Here is a 19,437-nt window from a genome sequence, read left to right as displayed (position 1 = left end):
ACTACGGTAAGTTAGCACTACCAAACAGCTATCGACATATGCTGATACACCAAAGACAGCCGACCAAAGAATGAATGCCGAACAAACATTATTCCACGGCATCCCCATGCCAACAGTCAACATACCTAGGGAAAAAATAAACAAGAAACAAGACTGTTATACCACTCGCTCGAGAACACAAAACGCGCTAAACATGCTATGACGAAAATCAAAGCTCTAGTGCCGACGACATGGACACAAACACAAGCGAGGCAGAAGGCAGACGGAATGATCAGCAAGCGGCAGATGATAAACCTGACTATTGCTCACTACCAAGAAAGGAAATTGTCACAAAAAGCAAAAAGCAGTGCACCCAGGATAGTCGAAATGTTTCAATTTGTTACGGTTGCTATTGAGCAGGAAGGTGAGTTTTTTATTTCTCCGACCATTCGAGAATTCAACGCAGCGGCCGCGTTCTCCTTTGGTTGTTTCGTTGGCTGTTCCATCGGATATACTTGAGGTCTGGAAGGAAATCGGATGGCAATGATATACTTCGATGTGAGCTGATCAAAAAAAAAGGGAGAGGCAGTATTCGCTAGAGCCCTCAACTGGATAATTTCAAGGATTTAGGAGGAGGAGACTTTACCCAAGGACTGAATGGAGGGAGTAGTGTGTCCGATTTACAAAAAGAGTTAAGGTTGAATTGCTGCCACTTCCACGCAATCACATTGCTGAAAGCTGCCTAAAAGGAACTTCTTCAAATTATTTGTCACTGCTTATCTGCGCTATTAAGGGCCGTTTTCTTCACCCTAGCTTAGCGCTTAAGCCAGGTTTAAGCGTACTGGTGAACCTGGTTTAAAAGTTAAGCGAGGGTGAAGAAATCGGCCCTAAGAGAGTTCATATAGCAGTATCAAGAGCATTTCAAACGTGTTCACTCGTATCTTTTTATAAGCTTCAAAGTCACTAAAATACATTCGATCTACATCAGTTATGGTATATAATTGACGAATACGAATTCACGGACATACTGATATGATGGATTGCTGACTACTGATGCTGCATGCACCCCTCAGCCAAGTATCATATCATTTCTTTTCTTTTGGTTTTTTTTCTTCTTCTGTTGTTGCATTAGTTGCTTTTTTCAATAGAAACGTATAGCATATAGCAATGTATTAGATAAAATTATATCATACACTAAATACGCGTTAATTCTCTGAACACGCATTCGTGGCAAGGAATCGAAAGTTTGATTATAGTACTGGTATCATTGTGGTACACGTATTATAAATGAGCGGGGTTTTCCGACGGGAAAATGGCCTCGGAATGAAACGCTGTCATTCTGAAATGGGTCATTGGAAAATCGGTAGAGCTAACACCTACTACATCCCGGGATTAAGTTGTTTGCATGGGGTGACTAGTTTAGATACATCGTCTAACCAGACACCCAGATGGTGCTAGTTACTGACGAGATGAATTCGAAACACAAAAAAATAAAACTTAATTTAAGTTAGGTTTTGTGCCCTCAAGGTGCAAAGTGGTTCAGTCCAATTTTCCCTTATGGGAATTTAAGATTGCATAATTTTCATTTGTTTTTCAATCCGACTTCCTAACAATAATTTATTACACGTACATGGTAAAGGGTACATTTATCCTGACAAATGCAGGATACAACAATACACCAGAAGATGAACAACAATCCACTGACACAAATTGGACGAACAGGACTTTCACTTCGATAGAACACACTTCATTCGTGCACTAGGAGGACCAGCAGTAGCAATGTTACTATTCATTTAGCTAGATAGTCACAGGAGAAGTTTTGCTGGCTTTCCAAAGCAGATTTGGTAAAAAAACCATTGAGAATGGCGCCCCTTGCAGACCCCTAAACTTATTTCTTCACCCAATAGACGCAAACACCGCAAATACACCGATGAAAATTTGATCAGAATAAACACATCAGTCGGATAAATTTTAATTCCCAATTTAATTTCGAAGTATGCATGACATTTATAAATAAGCAGCGGAAACTAATTTTCATAAGATCATTCAAAAGCGACGGAGAAAATCACTTTTCGACCTGAAGACTTTGTGAAATCACTTGACGCTAGGCGTTTGAAGGCGACGGGCGGAGCATTCTTCCGGAGCCTGCAGATCGGTTAACTGAGCAAATGATTTATTAGGGAATTCAACCCGTCTCTAGCAATGAATTTTTTTTTTGAATATAGATTCTTATGCCAAAACATAAATATTTCCGATGCATGGAAACTTCAAAAAACACCGAAAAATCCAATTTCCAAAAGATTGTGTGACTGTTGAATGAGTAGGGTTTGCCTTTCTCAATAGAAAGGTATTGTAATTGCTCTGAAAACCGACTCTTTAACGGAGGGCTGGAGGGCCGATTGACATATACCATTCGATTCAGTTCGTCGAGTTTGGCAAATGTCTGTGCGTGTGTATGTATGTATGTGTGTGTGTGTATGTGCGTCTGTGTGTATTTGACCAAAAATGTCACTCATTTTTCTTAGAGATGGCTGAACCGATTTTGACAAACTACGTCTCAAATGAAAGGTGCAACGTTCCCATAGGCTGCTATTGAATTTCTGATGGATCCGACTTCCGGTTCTGGAATTACAGAGTGGTGAGCACGATCACGCAGAAAATGTCGACCACAACTGCTTCGATTTGTAGTATTAGGTCACTAACATCCATTCAAAGTCTCTTTGGCCACATTGGTCACCATCATCGGTTCCAGAAGCCCCGGCGGAACTATTTAAATTCAGAATAACAGTCACATCGGTTTCTTGGAGATGTCTAGACCGATTCAACCAAACTTAGTCTCAAATGAAAAGTATTGCACCCTCGTAAATTGCAATTAAATTTCATCCCGATCCGACTTCCGGTTCTGGAGTTACGGGTTGTGGCGTGCGATCACATAGCAAATTGCGATTCAAACCTATACTCCGATGAAAGCAAAAAAGGTAAAAATTTAGCTAAAATGTCTCTCAAACAACTTAAATTTGCAGTTCTAGGTCACCGACGGTCAACCAAACTTTCGTTGACTACATTAACCACCATAGACGATTCCGGAAGTGCCCGGGAAAAACCGCCATCTTTCAAAATTAACGAACTCACATCAGTTTCCCGAAAATGGTTGGACCGATTTTAACAAACTTAGTCCCAAATGATAGCTATAAATTCCCCACAGATGTCTATAAAATTTTGTACGGATCGCTTATATAGTTCCGGAAATATAGACTAAACCGTCCGGTCACATATGAAATTCCTATGTAAGCCGGATCTCAAAATTTTTTTTCAAAGGGGGGAATGAAATTTCAGAAATCGAATTCATATTTTTGATGCCAAACATCTTTAAAATGCATGAAACGTGGAGATTTTATGTTATCTCGAAATTTTTTTTTATGAAGATCGACTTTTTAGGACTCAACCGATTTCGCTTCTATTTTTCAATTCAATATTACCGTGGCTGGTTTTCCTTTTCCAAAATTTTAGAATTCGAATAATGACTTCTTTTCTTGTATATAGTTGTCATGTCATATATAATAAAATTGTAATGTATGCATTTGAAAGCTTTTGATAAATATAAGCAACTAAAAAATTCTCGTGTTCATGATTGAGAAAGGCACAATTGCACCGCTAGGTGGATTAAAACAGGTTTTACACATTATTTTTGCTATCAATTTTACCATTTGGTATCGGTAGGATACAGCCATACATTCATAACAAACTTGAATGAGGGCAAAGATGAGCCATTTAACATCTTCGATATATGCGAGATTTAACTAAATACCACTTGGTCGTGTACGAAGAAGAATGTTATCTATGTACCCGCCCGGGAAGTAGAGATTGATGGTGTAGTCTCCATTAGGGGCCTTAATTGCGAAATATGGAGTCCACTCCTTCAAGAACCCTTTGTTTCAGCCAGTGAAAATTCTGGTTCGCAAGCAATTGCGTTCTGGTAAAAATCAAGAAGTATTTCAAAACAACTTATTTTCCAGCAGCCTCATTTCGAACTTTTCGCCGAATCTGCTCTTCCAAACTTTCATCTTTTGGACGGGGCTAGTCTACCTGTTCGCCTTTTTGTGCCGCGAGACATGAGCTGCCGTCGTTGCAAACAATTGAGCCTACAGCGACGCTGTGAAAAATGTGGAGAGAATCATGAAAAGTTTTCCTACTGTGGAGAGACTCCACATGATTTTTCCACATATCCGGCATATAAATTATTTTGAAGGATTTGTCATTTTTAGACTACAGCCATTTGAAAAATAAATTAGTAAGAATAGTTTGACCCTTTCCAAAAGACAGTCTAAATCATTTTTGGAAAAACAAAGTATGTAAAGTGGCTTTGGTGACAAAGTTCTCATGTACAGAAAGTTTCATTAAAATCTGAGAGGGTGTTGCCAACATTTGTTCAAGTTGGCGCGAAACTCGTCATCTCTAGCTTTACATATACATTTCCGTCATCTACTTGTCAAAAGCATTCTGAAAATACGGTCGTTGTTGAGGTTATGGAGAAATTATGTAAACAGGTTGTAGCCATTTTGAATTGTGAAATGGTTTCAGACATCAATTGCTGTGGTGTACTCGTCAGGCACATATCAAAAATATTCATGTTGTTGAGGTTATAGAAAATTTATCTAAATCAGTAGCCGTTATTTTGGTTTTTGAAAATGGCTTCTGACATCGGTTTTCGTCATGTACTTGTCAACTCTATTCCGAAAAATACATACATATTGTTGAGGTTATAGAGAATTTATCCAAACCGGAAGTTGTCATTTGTAACCCGTCAGGGTAACAATTTAGCACTGGGTTGGAAATATGCCTATTCGTGCGTACTCTCTCCGTAGAGTGTATTGTTTACGTTAAAGTTATGCTCACTGCTGTTCGATACCGTTCACATTTAGTTTGTAATTTTTATATTGTGTCGCGTTTGTGAACGGTTTTGTGCATTCAGATAGGTGTAGTATTTTTGTTTTATGTTTGTATATAAGAAACATAGGGCTTAGATACGCCACCGCTCTCCTCTTGCTGCAATAAGTGTGCTGGATATGCTACACATAGCGATGACAGCTATGCGACGGTACGGGTTTTTTGGTGTTGGTGTTTGTTTTTTCGTGTCGTGAGGAAGGCGGCCTTCGAGTTATTTAGAAAGTGACGAACCACTGATTACGTGTTTTGTTTTCGGGACAGTTTCCAGCCACGACAGCAAGTGTAGCGAAGTGCGCGAGTGCGACGGTAAAATCACTCATCGAGCTTGCCGGTCTGTGGTTCGGGTACAGTGAAAATTACGGTCTCGGTTCGCCAACATGGGTAAGCTAACAGTTAAGGAGTGTATTCGCTTCCCCAACTAAACAATAAGGAACCGTGACATCGACCGTTCTCGCTATAGAGGATAAGTCGAACGAGCCTAGCTCTCCTCTATAGCTAATAGCCAAGGAGAACGAAGCAGGGCGGACAAAGGTTCCCCCTGAGTAAAGCCATGTCAAGTGATCCTCGAATTTTTCGCAAAATCACCGATCTTCATGAGGTATATTTTATTGTATAGGGATTATGGTGAATAGCTTTTGGTATAAATATTTCGTTAAAATGCCTTTTTTTCTTTAAGATATTAACCCTTAAACTTTATTGCATGATAAAATTGAAAATTTTATATCTCAAAAACTACTGAAGATAATTTAATGAATTTTTGCACATTTATGGAATGATATTTGCACTATCTTATAAAAATATTTTCACTTTATAGTTGCGTGAATAACGGTACTTTGCATCTATTTAAAATTTTCAATTGTATTTTTTCTTGTGTTCTTCACGCTAAAAATTTTCAAAACGTATGTCAAATTATGCGGCAATCTTTCACCTTCAATAATCTGTATAGATAATTTTTCATTTTTGTTCCTATCGAGAGTTATGGAGGATTTTGTAACAGTGCGCTCTTTCAACGCACGACCCACTTTTATGCAGCCCGCGAGAACGTTCATATTGGCAACGCCGCACGTCGTTACGTCAGAATGCACATCGCGTGGGAAGTGCGCATCGCATGACTAACAGAAACCACATCTCTCGATTAGCGCAAAAGTTCAAACTTTTCAATACGAATTATCGAAGGTGATTTTTTTCCGGATATTTTGAGATGCGTTAAATTTTTTTAACTGAAGTGCACAACAAAATTTATAGTTGTTTAATATATTTTTTATTATTATAATTTAACGCTACTAACAATTAACATCTTTAAAAACACTTTTGTTTGTCAAAATACATATACGTTATATCCAAATTCTTTTTTAGTCTACAACATTACTATATGAAAGTGGAAAATCTTATGCCAACAGCATTTTATTTCACGTTTTTATTTTAACCGAGTGAACAACGATGTGTCTTTTGAAAAAAAGTTTACATAAAATCTGTTGTTCAATCGCATCGATGTTGGGGTTTTTTTTTATCACTATTGCTTCTGTTAATTCTGTTGATTGGTGGTTCTACAAGTTCTGGTAAGATATTATTTATTTTTGTCGAATTTCAAATAATTATCAACGATCTTTATTTCAAAATCATCGTTATAGTTTTCCGCATGTACCTGTTGAGTCATCGAATATTCCAGTTTCATTACTTTGGCAAACATTCCTATATTTTAAACGCGTTATAGAGGAACCCATTACTATAAACACGGGATGTAAAATTTAAAATTTAAGGAAAATTGTGTTTTGTTCCTGTCCATATTTATTTTCGTGTTATTTTTTGCGCCCATTACGACATATGCTACACATGTGTTGACCAATATAATTTATAAATTTATCACTCCACATGGATGCCATAAAAACAAGATACGACGAACATATTTATGAATTTTTTTTAACGGAATACATCATTCGTATGATCGCCCCATATTTATAACATAAATCAATCGAATGTTTTTTGAGCAAATATTGTATATCTCGAGATAATATAGCATTTCGTCGAGTTCTCTCTATATGGGAAACACCCAAGTGCGATCGAAACAAAAACAAACGTCAAAACGTTTTCTCACTCGCACTGATTCAAATTAAATGAGCGCGTAATTTAACGCACGACCCGATGACGCATGGTTGAAAAGTCGCTATGTGGATTTAAGAAAAGATTCACAATATACCGTGCTACCTCTTAGACAGAACCAACTGAAAATAAAACGTGGTGAAGTATGTCAATTTGCGAAAAATATGCCAACGCAGATTAAAACATGCCAACTGCTCAACTTTGCTCATCGGCTGGCAACAACCGAGCGCACTTGTCCGAGGTATTGAATAACAGAAAATTAAATAACTCTTGAACAATATAATAACGCTAAAGAGCATGCAAATTACTCAGAAAACATCACTTTCAATTATCCATACAGGAAAGCTTGCCTTTTTGCTTTAATCTCAGAGATGCCAATTTTGAACATGAGATACGCTCCTTCAAAGCGATGCGCATTAGGACGTTGCGACGTGCGGCGTTGCCAATATGTACGTTCTCGCAGGTTGCATCAAAGTGGGGCGTGCGTTGAAACAGCGCACAGTTACAAAATCCTCTATAACTCTCGATAGGAACAAAAATGAAAAATTATTAATACAGATTATTGAAGGTGAAAGATTTTCGCAAAATCTGACATAAGTTTTGAAAATTTTCAGCGTGAAGAACATAATAAAAAATACGATTGAAAATTTTAAATAGATGCAAAGTACCGTTATTTACACAATTATAAAGCAAAAACATTTTTATAAGATAGTGCAAATATCATTCCATAAATGTGCAAAAATTCATTGTATTATCTTCAGTAGTTTTTGAGATATAAAATTTTCAATTTTATCGTGCTATAAAGTTTAAGGGTTAATATCCTAAAGAAAAAAAGGAATTGTAACGAAATATTTCTACCAAAAGCTAATCACCATAATCCCTATACAATAAATTATACCTCATGAAGATCGGTGATTTTGCGAAAAATTCGAGGATCACTTGACATGGCTTTACTCCCTGTGAAGTTTACTGCGGTAACTTCCGGGATCGTTTACGGCGAGTAGACGATCCGGCGATTTGTCGCCAACGTCGCTAGGGAAGTTCCAACAAAGGAGCCAAGCTCACCTCCCTAGCCAAACGCCAAAGACCGCTGCCGGAGCAGCCAACGGAACCCGAACGAGTACGCGGCCGTTGTTGTCCCGGCCTGCCAGAAAGAAACCGCCCGCCTTCCCTTCACCAGCAGCATTGGTATCCCGCATCAGCAGCAGTGGAGAGTAAGAGTGAAATAAACACGGTAAATTTAGTTTATTTGTTGGTCTACTTTTTTTGTTGTTACGAAAATCCAAATTTTGTCATGTACATTCCGAAAGTATCCATATTATTGAGGTCTAAGGCCGGAGAGGCTTCAGACATCGATTTTTGTCGTCTACTCATCAACCCCGTTCCGAAATTATATTGCTATATTGCTGAGGTTATAGGGAATTTAAGCCGAACCGGGCTATTTTGGATTGTGAAATGGCTTCAGACGTCGTTTTCTGTCGTCTACTTGTCAACCCAATTCCTAAAATAGCCATATTGTTAACGTTATCGAGAATTCCCGGTATTAAACGTAAATATAGGGTGATTAAGGCATTTTTTTTTTTGAAAACTTATCGAGCTATAATCGAGTAATTTTTTCACACTTTGATTATTACTGGAGTAGGTTGTTAAAACTGCAATTTAAGAAAAATCCTAACAGTCTATTTAATCTTCAAAAAAAGAGTATACTTTTCTGAAAGGTTTCAGATAAAAACCGTGGCTCTTACCATAACTCATTTCGTCTTAACTCTACAAGTAAACCGCTACCGCTAAAATTAAAAAAAGTTATAAAATTGTTTTAGTGATGAATCATAACAACCTACCGAGCATCCCTACGCTAGTCAAAACTATGGTGAGAATTACCGCAAATTCAGACGGCTTCCGCTACGTGAGCCAGTGAGTATTGTCGTGTATCTCCTTTCAGAGACTTTCGACGAATTCCCAAACGGTAGCACCCCCTTTGAAGAACTTTCACAAGAAAGGCATGCCAGCAAACTTCGTAAGCCACATCCGCAGGATGTGATGTGCTGTATCAAATCATAAAAACCTCAAACCAGCAGCATTCCCCACACACACACACATAATACAATATGCAGTGTACATACATGCGGTGGGAATCTACTGCAACGCGAAGATGTCACTAGCTTTGGGAATGATGGGACACTTTTGTTCCTCGAAGGAAACTTTTTGGCAGTTTGCGAGAATGGTTGATACAGGAGCAAATGCGCCATTAGCTATTAGATTATTGTTATCGTTTGGACGTGTTTCTGTCCTGTCGGGGAAATGTCAAGGCGCTGGAAAGATTTCCGCTTGCTGCTTTAGCGCACGGAAACGGAATCGATTTGGGGTGAACTATGACTGGTTCGGTACGTGATCGGAATTTAGAGCCAATCTAAGCAATAGCAGCTATGTAGTTCGAATGTCAATACGTATCTACTCACAGTTCACAACCAGATGAGCCTTGGCACTGATCTGCCCGACGGAGTTGTGCGCCTCGCAGATGTACATCCCCTGATCATCTTGGGCCACATTCTTTATCACCAGACTGCGATCTTCCTCCAGAATCTCCGCCCGTCCGACGGGGATGTGGCCATTTTCCTTCTTCCAAAGGATCTGCGGGTGCGGATCTCCACCGACGGTGCACTGAAATTGCACCCTCTGCCCGACCAGCACGGTGATATCCGTCGGTTCGTTGATAAAATAGGGTTTCACTGGAAGAGAATAGGAAAAAAATTGAAAAAAGAATTATTCACCACATCGCTAACCGCTACAGCGAGGTTACAAGCAAAATACCGATTGTCTATAATGAGATTTTCTCAAACGGAACGGAAACGGTTTGGTCCCATGCGGCCGGCTGCAGGGATTGGATGCAACCATAATTCGATTCCGATTTTCACTGACTAGATCTGTCTATCGTTCGGGCAGTTACAACCTGACTCGAAATGGATTTCCCTATTCTTTGCCGAAGATGGCATTTTGAATTGTACCCAACAGAGTGCCGATATCGAGTGGTAGAGCGGGAAAGAAGAGAATTTCCTTTTTGTGATTGATTCGATTAACCTCACACCGACCGTCATCCCGGTGCTCCAAGGTTCTGTCTATCTGTCTGTCGGGCTGGATGGTGTCTGGTGAGTACTACTTGAGAGACGATCGACCCCAAAACTCTCCATCAATTTCTGCCTGATTGAAAGGATGTAGAAAGAGGTTGAGCGCGGGGTGGGCGGACCTCAACGATTCAAGCATCCACAAACGGTAAGAGATATTCAAATGGAATCCAACTTCGTCGTTGTGCTTAAGCTTTCTGATGTGCAGAGATGAGCAGAGATGGATGCACACTGTACTGTCTTGTTTCGAGAATAGATGTGATTCGGAGAATCGAAAACAGGGAGGAAAATTGCTCTTGATTGATTGCAGTCTGATGAATGATGGCTTGAATGGTGAGCTATCTGGTATGATTGGAACAATCACAGATACAACAAACAACCCGTTAAGTTATCATCTAATATTTACGATTGAAAGCGAGTTTGAATGTTTGTTCACCGAAAATATTATCATATCTGTTCCGGTTATTTTTTAGCGACCGGGATATAGCAATATGATAACGTTTTCGGTGAACAAATGAAATTCTAAGCGGTAAAAATTATTTCGGGAACAGTTACGTTTTTGGGTTTCAAAAACAGAATCATGAAGCAAAAATACGTGTTTTGTATTTTTTGTCATTTTTTTCTTTTTTGGTATCTGCATAACACTTATATGTATAATTATTGGTTTTATAGTGTAAATTTCATTTGGGCTTCCGGGCCTGGCCGATGCATGATCGTGTGGGAAAATGTGTTTGAATAATCGCACTTGAAACCGCTTTATGAATATCGCAAGTGCTAATATATTGACACCAGAGCGTTTTAATGTATGCCAAATAGCGGACGTAGGTGTGTGCGAATGATCGTGTTGCATGTTCACAGCGTGACCAGATTTGTATTATCGCAAAGAGCACAAGCATTTTTATGTTAACGTGATTAATCGTTTGGGCGATTTTATGTCGCGTATGGGCGTTTAATTTCGTTTATATAACCGTTAACAAATTTGCGTAAGCTTTTGAATGTTCTCACGGGCCGTCATTCTGATGTTTAATTTTGAGTGTACAGTTCAGATGAAAGCAGAAAGTAAGCTCACTGTTCACACTGGAGTCTTCAAATATAACTTCATGAATTTGTTGTCAAGTGTGTAAAAGTTCCGTGTTTTTGAGTGAGAGCTCCCGGACGAGTACGATTTATTATCGCGCAAGAGCGACTATTTGTATGTCGACGCAAAATTTATAAATCGGTACGTGCTAACATGATGACATAACCGCCGAGGCGTTTGAATAATTACGAAATTGTGGCTGTTGGAATGTGTGTCTGCTCACGTGAGCGACCGGATTTATATTATCGCGAAAGACTTGAGTTAGCGCGTTTGACATTTTTTTTTCGTTTACTTATGCGTTTCTATTTCTCGTGTACTATAACGTATCAAAGAAAGATTAGTTATTGTGGCAATCGTGCACACAGTGACAAAAAATAACAGGGACGGGCTTAGCATAGTTGGCCTTGTACACAGCTCACCTGGGATCGATTCCCAACCCCGCCCATAGGGTTAGAGATTTTTCCAAAAGAAATTTCTCTAACCGAAAAAGAGGCGAATGACCCTAAGGTTGAAACTTCTATAATTAAAATTAAAAAAGGAATTCAAGGTGAAATGGGCAAAAACACACAGCATATGATGAACAGAAATGAATTTTTCGAACACAGTCAAAGTTTCAAAATTTAGAGTGGCTCCCAAATCAGGTAAAATTTTCATTTGAAGAATCGTTTATTTGAAAAATCAATCATTAAAAAATCAATATTTTGAAGAATCGAAATTTTGAAGAATCGATTTCTGGAGCAATCGATTTTATGAGGAAACAGATTTTTGAAAAATCGATTCTTTGAAAAATCACTATTTTGCAGAATCGGATATTTTAAGAAATAATATTTTGAAGAACGATTCTACGAAAAATCTATTATTTAAGAAAACGATATTTTGAAAAATTGATCGAATGAAAAATTTGTTTTTTGAAGAACCGATTTTTTAAAGCACTGAGAATTTGAAAAATTTATTATTTGAACAATCATTTATATGAAAATACGTATTTTGAAGGATCGATTGGTTGCTTAATAGATTTTTTGAAAAATCGATTTCTTTAGAAATACAAATTTTTAAGAAACATTTTTTTGAAGAATTGATTAAAAGAAGCGATTATTTGGAAAATCGATATTTTCAAGAATAGATTTTTGGATGGATCTATTTCATAAAAAATCGATTATTCAAAGAATCGATTTTTTGAAGAACCAATTTTTTGAAAATAAATTTTTTGGAGAATCAATTTTTTGAAGGATAGATTTTTTGATAATCGATTATTTGAAACAACAATTATTTCAAAAAAGATTATCTGCTGGAGAATTGTAGAATCAATATTTCAAGAATCGATATTTTGAAAATCAAATAATCTACATAAGATTATTTGAAGCATCAAGTTTTTGAAGAATCAATACTTGAAGAATCGACTTTTTTGAAGATCGATTTGTGAAAAATCGACTTTGTAGAGAATCGATACGTTGAAAAAACGCTTGTTTGAGAATGGATTATTTAAAGAATCGATTATTTAAAGATCCGATTTTTTGAAAAATCGATTTTCTGAACAATTGGTATTTTGAAGGTTGATAAATCGATTCTCGAAGAATCGATTACTAGAAAAATAAATATTTTGAAGAGTCGAATATTTGAATGAATAATCGAGTTTTTAAAGAATAGATTTTTTCTAGATCGATTTTTTGAAAAATCGGTTATTTAAAGAATTGATATTTTGAAAAATAGTTCAAGCGAAAAATTTATTTTTTGAAGAATTAATTATTTAAAGAAACAATTATTTAAAGATCCGAATATTTGAAGAAATGATTATTTGAAAAGTTTATTTGCTTATTTGTACAATTGGTAATTTGAAGGATCGATTTTTGATAATTCATATTTTTTGAGGAACGATTTTTTTAAGAATCTTTTATTTTCCGAATAGATTTTTCAAATGCTAGGTTATCAAAAGAATCGATTATTTTAATAATTAATATTCTAAAGAAACGATGTTTTTATGAATAGATTATTTAATGTATTGATCATTCGAGGAATCGGTTTTTTGAAGAATCATTTTTGTTGAAGAATCATTATTTTTTTAAGAATTGATTTTTTGATGGTAGATTATTTGTAGAAACGATTATTTCCAAAATCATCTGAAGAATAGATTTTATGAAGAACCGATTATTTGAAAAATCCATATTTTCAAGATTCTGTTTTTAAAAAATCGATTCTTTGAAGAATCATACGTTTGAAGAATTTATTTTTTGAAAAACGATTTTTTGAAGAATCGATTAATTAAACAATAGATTATTTGAAGAATCTATTTTTTTGGCGAATCAATATTATGAAGAATCGTTTATTTGAGTCTTTAAGGATCAATTTTATGAGAAATCGATTATATGAAAAAACGATATTTTGAAAAATCGGATATTTGAAAAATCGATTATGTGAACCATCGATTATTTAAAGAATCGAATACTTCATGAAGACATTATTTGAAAATTCGACTATTTGGAAAATCGATCAATTTTTGACAGGATCGATTATTTAAAGAATCCATTATCCGAATAAACGATAGTTTGAAGAGTTGACTTGTCGATTAATCGATTATTTCAAGAATCGATTTTTCTAGGAGTCGATTTTTTTAAAATTGGAATCAATTTTTGGAAGCACTGATTTTTTAAGACCGTTTATTTGAGGAATCGATTATTGAAAGCATCGATTATTTTGAAAAGCCGAATATTTAAAGAATCAAGTGTTTAAAGAATCGACTACTTGAAGAAACAATTATTTCGGTACATTATTTAAAGACCGGAAACAATTATTTAAAGAACCGATTATTTGAAGAATCGTTTACATAAAGAATCGATTATCTGAGCAACTGATATTTTGAAAATTCGATCATTCGCATTGTTTGAAGAATCGATTTTTGAAGAAACGATATTTTAAAGAATCCAACTTTAAAAGAATCGATCATTAAAAGAATTGAATATTGAAATAGTCGATAGTTTGAAAAATCGATTTTTTGATGAATCGATAATTCAAGGAATCGATTATTTGAAAAATAGTTTTGACGAATCAGTATTTTGAAAAAGCGATTTTATGAAAATCTGGTTTTTGCAAAATCCATTTAATGAATGCTTGTTTTAAATGTTCGTTTGTATGAAAAATCGATTTATTGATTAATCGGTTATTCAAAGAATCAATATTGTGAAGAACATAAATTTTGAAGCACCGAATATTTTAAGAATCAAGTTTTTGAGAAATCGATTTTTTTGAATAGTCGATTTTCTGAAGAATTTTTGAACAAAGTTTTTTAAAGAATCGAATATTTGAGCAATTGGCATTTTGATTTTCTTGATTTGATTATTTGATAAATTGATTATTTCCAGAATAAGTTTTTTGTAGAATCGATCATCTGAAATATCGATTTTTGAGTATTATTACATTGAAAATCGAATTTTTGATGCTCGATTTTCTGAAGACACTATTGAAAAAATCGATTTTTTGAAGAAGCGATTTTTTAACGAATCAATAATTAAAAAACTGATTATTCGGCAATTCGATGTTTTATAGAATTGATTAAAGTATCCATTATTTGAATACAGATTATTTGACTAATCCATTAATGGGAGAATCGATTTTTGAGGTATGGATATTTTGAAAAATTAATATTTTTGACAATCGATATTTTAGAAAAGCATCAAGTTTTTAAGGAATCGTTTTTTTTGGCGAATGATTTTTTTAAGAACCGATAATTTAAAGAATAGAATCGGTTGTTTGAAAAATCTATTATTTGGCGAATCAAATTTTGAGAGTTTTAATCGAAGAATCGATTTTTTGAGACACGATAATTTGAAAAATCGGTTTTTTAAGAATCCATTGTTGAAGAATCGGTTATTTAAAGAATAGATCACTTGAAAAATCGATCATTGGAATAATCGATTATTTGAAATATCCATATTTTGAAGAATCGATTTTTGAAAGGCTCCATTATTAAAGGAATTCATTATTAGATAAATAAACATTTCGAAGAATTGATTTTATGATGAATCGATTATTTAAAAATCGATCATACAAGGATTCGTTTTTTGAAGAATTGATGTCTTTATAATCGATTTTTCGAAGAATCAATTTTTTGAAGCTTCTATTTTTTTTGATCGATTGTTTGTAGATTCGAGTTTTGAAGGTATCGACATTTAAAGAATCGATTATTTGAACAATCAATTATTTGAAGAATCGAATATTTAAATAATCAAGCTTTTGACGATTCTAATTTTTGAAGATCGATTGTTTAAATAATTGATCATTCGAAGAATCTATTTTTGGAAAAATCGATGCTTAAAAAAACCAATTTTTGAAGAATCAAGTTTTTGAAGAATCAAGTTTTTGAAGAATCGATTATTTGAAGAATCAATCATTTAAAGGATTGATATATTGAAAAATCGATTATTTAATGAATTGATATTTTGTAAAATCGATTATTTGAAGTGTGTCGATCTGTTGCAGGATCGGATATGTAAGGAATCGATTATTTAAAGATTCGATTATTTGGAGAATTGATTATATTTTGAAAAATTGGTTTCTGAAAGGATCGATTACTAAAGGAATCATTATTTGAATAATCGATATTTTGAAGAATTATTTTTCTGATGAATCGATTACTTAAAAAAAATGATTGCTCAAAAAATCATTTTTTAAGAACTCTTAAGAATCTTTTGTTACTTGATTTTTCGAGGAACTAATTTTTGGAAGATTCTACTTTTTTAGATCGATTATTTCAAGAATCGATTGTTTAAAGTATCGCGATTTGAAGAATCGATTTTTTTAAAGAATAGATTTTTTGGAAAATAAATGTTTCAAAGAATCGAATATTAAAATAATCAAACTTTTGAAGAATCGAAGTTTTGAAGATCGGTTATTTAAAGAATCGATTACTTGAAGGATCCATTTTCCGACAAATCGATTTTCTGAAGAATCAATATTTTGCAGAATCAGTTATATGAAGAATCAAGTTGAAGAATAGAAATTGTGAAAAATTGATTTTTTGAAGAATTAATTATTTAAAGAAATAATTATTTAAAGAATCGATATTTTAAAAATTCGATTATTTAAAGTGAGTTGCATTTTTTTAAGAATCGAATTTGTAAGAATTCGATTATTTGGAGAAACAATTATTTGGAGAATGGATTATTAGAACAGTTGGTATTCTGAAGCATCGATTATTTGATAAATCGATGATTTGGAGAATCGATTTGTTGAAGAATCGATTATTTGAAGAACCGATTTCTCGAAGAGTTTGAAAAAGTATCGGTCTTTTGAAGAATCGATATTTTATGATTAGTTATTTGAAGAATCGATTTTTTAAATCGTTTTATTTGAAAATCGGTATTTTGAAAAACCGATTATTTGTAGGATCAAGTTTTTGTAGAATAGACTTTTTGTAGAATCAATTATATCAAGAATCGATATTTTGAAGAATCGATTACATCAAGGATCGATATTTTGAAGAATAGATTATATCAAGAAACGTTAATTATTTTAATAATTAATTGTTTAAAGAATTACAGAATCGACTACTTAAAGAATCAATTATTTGGAGAACTGATTTTTTGGAGAATCGATTATTTAAAAAATCGATTATCTGAGCAATTGGTATTTAGATGAATCGATTACTTGTAGGTTGAGTATACTGAAGAATCGATATTTTTAATAATCAATTATTTGAAGAAAAAGGAGTTTTTGAAGAACCGATTTTTTGAAGATCGATTTTTTGAGGAATTGAGAATTTGGCGAACTGATTATCGGAAGAATTGTTTATTTCAAGAATCGATTATTTGAGCAATTGGTATTCTAAAGAGTCGTTTATTTTTCAAGTCGATTATTTGAAAAATATTTTTATTATTTATTATTTGAAGCATCAACATTTGGATGAATCATTATTTGAAGAGTGGATTGATTGAGGAATGCAGTTTTTGAAGAAACGCAAATTTTTCCACCAGTGTTATTTTGAAGAACCAAATACAGAACATTTGAAGAACCGCTTATTTGAGTCGATTTTTTGAAGAATTGATTATTTAAAAATCGACTTTTTGAAGATTCGAGATTTTAAAGAATCGATTATTTGAAAAATCGCGAGAAAGATTTCAGATCTTGCTGCTAGGTAGATTAATATTTGATACGTCACCGTCAAGAGCAGCAGCTTTTCTTGAATTGAAATGTTTTCAAAGGCTCCCCTCTGCTAAAACGTTAAACTTACCAAATAATTACTTTTGACCATCCAGAGTAGATATTTTAAATTCTATAGATATCATACCGTATTGATAATTTCGCGACACTAATTTACATAGCAATCTTATTCAACATTTTTGTATCATACTGTATTTACGATTGATAACATGAAAGCGTCTGGGAAGAGTGATAAAGCCTTGAGGCACACATTTGAAGCGATTTGGATTGGGACAGTGGAAATGCCGACATTCTGTTGCTAACATTACGCGGCCAGGGGGGGGGGGGGGTTGGCTCTTCTTCGCTTCAATGGTTTTCATCGCGACTGATTCATGAAATCTAATCATAGGAAGGTGATTCTCATAAATTCCTATGGATCGTATACTGCCCATTAAAGCATTTGTTAAGTTAAATGTTAAATTTTTGTTAAAAACTAGTTTTCTGTTGGATTGTACTCTGTATCCCCACTGATTCACAATAGACAAATAAGATTACTACGATTGTTTGTAATATGTCAAGCAAAATAACAAAACATGGTTTGCTGGAAGAGCGTTCCCTCTTAAATATGATTTAGACGATACATCAGCTTTCGTCAACGTCAACGGAACGTCACCGTTTCTACGTCAAAACGTTCCGTGCCGTTGATGTTGTGTGTGAATGCCTCCATTTAACTGTATGCAACTAATCTTGACATTCCGTTGACGTTCCGTACCGGTGACGGAAGCTTAATGTGTGAATCGTACTCTATGCTTCAATGGGCAGTATAAGTGAAATTATTACGCTCGAGTAAGTGGAGTGCTCTGCCGCCATACGTTCCTTTTTGACTCCTCATACAGAGTCTTACTGTATGGGTACACAATTGAAATTAAATGGTTGTTTTACTAAAATATGCGGCAGTATCACATCATATACCATACATGAGATCCGGGCCTCGGATAAAACGTCGAAGCTTCAATTTCAATGATTGCGACACTTTTCTATATGTTCTATATGACAAAGGGTCTGTAACTCTGTCATGAAAACTTGTCATGAAAGTTTATACCGGTCAAACTCAAATTAGATATGTCGATATTTATATTCAAAATTCAACCGTGAATGTTAAGATCGTGAATTATTCACGATTTCTTCACCAAAAACAGAGCCGCAGAGTTCTAGAAGATTTTTTCCACAAACCACCCAAACCCCCTCCCGTTTCAGAAAGCACACACGACACGCTGACACGTAATAATCTGTTCCGTTCTGTTCACGTCAGCAACTTTCTTTGAGCCTTATACGCCCACGTACAGCAGTTTTGTGCCCCGCTTTGTCAGTACCCTGGTGAGAATAACGTCGGGTGCAATCACCGAAACAAAGAACAAGACTTGATTTATGATCTTCCCTTCGGATTTGAACGTTTTTTTGCCTTCTACCGTTTCTTATCTAGACGGTATGAGGAGGTCATCCCCACAACTTCGGAAAACTAACTCAGTTGCTACAAGCTTCCCTTTTCCACTTTTTCATGTTGCTTCCGAGGGTGCACACCAAGATAAATAGAAATAAAAATTCAGTACCGCATTCCGGAGACTCGGGAATTGAAGACGTCACGTTGCTAGAAAGAGACAGAGAGTGAGTAGTGTGCAATAAAACCAAATCAGGAAATCAGCGATAATCAATTGACATCCCCCAGAAGGATGCTGCTACGGGGTTGCATTTTGTCATCGCCATCGCACGGGACGTGATCCCGGAATTGTGTTGTGACAAACATCAACTCAAGACGACTCTTGATTGGTTTATTGTTTTCCGTTTGTCTGCGACTTTTTCGAAGCGATAAATGCGATAAATATGTATCAGTGCGCAGCTGTGTCAAAGAACTGCGGAAGCATCGGAATTATGCTGGCGGGCGTTGCTCACCCCTAATTTAGTTTCAGTTGATTAGCGTAGTCGTTCGCTTCTGGCTGAAAGGAAATTGCAGTTCGTGACTTTTGTGAGCTTTTGTACTATTGAAGTGCAAAAACTTGTGCGGCAATTCGATTTCTTTGT

At 35.1% G+C, this 19,437-nt stretch overlaps 1 protein-coding gene across 2 annotated transcripts in view; it reads right to left on the bottom strand.

Moving 5' to 3' along the window:
- LOC131690732 (roundabout homolog 2-like) overlaps positions 1-19,437 on the bottom strand; it is an 834,482-nt gene that overhangs the window by 131,509 nt on the left and 683,536 nt on the right. For both annotated transcript variants that reach the window (XM_058976690.1, XM_058976691.1), the window contains exon 5: positions 9,486-9,755. In XM_058976690.1, coding sequence (XP_058832673.1) covers positions 9,486-9,755 — 270 coding nt within the window. The remainder of the gene's footprint in view (positions 1-9,485; positions 9,756-19,437) is intronic.

Source organism: Topomyia yanbarensis, chromosome 3 (genome assembly GCF_030247195.1).
Source record: "Topomyia yanbarensis strain Yona2022 chromosome 3, ASM3024719v1, whole genome shotgun sequence".
Lineage (NCBI taxonomy): Eukaryota > Metazoa > Arthropoda > Insecta > Diptera > Culicidae > Topomyia > Topomyia yanbarensis.
Note: the sequence above shows the minus strand (reverse complement) of the source record. Positions and strands in the feature narration are given on the sequence as shown.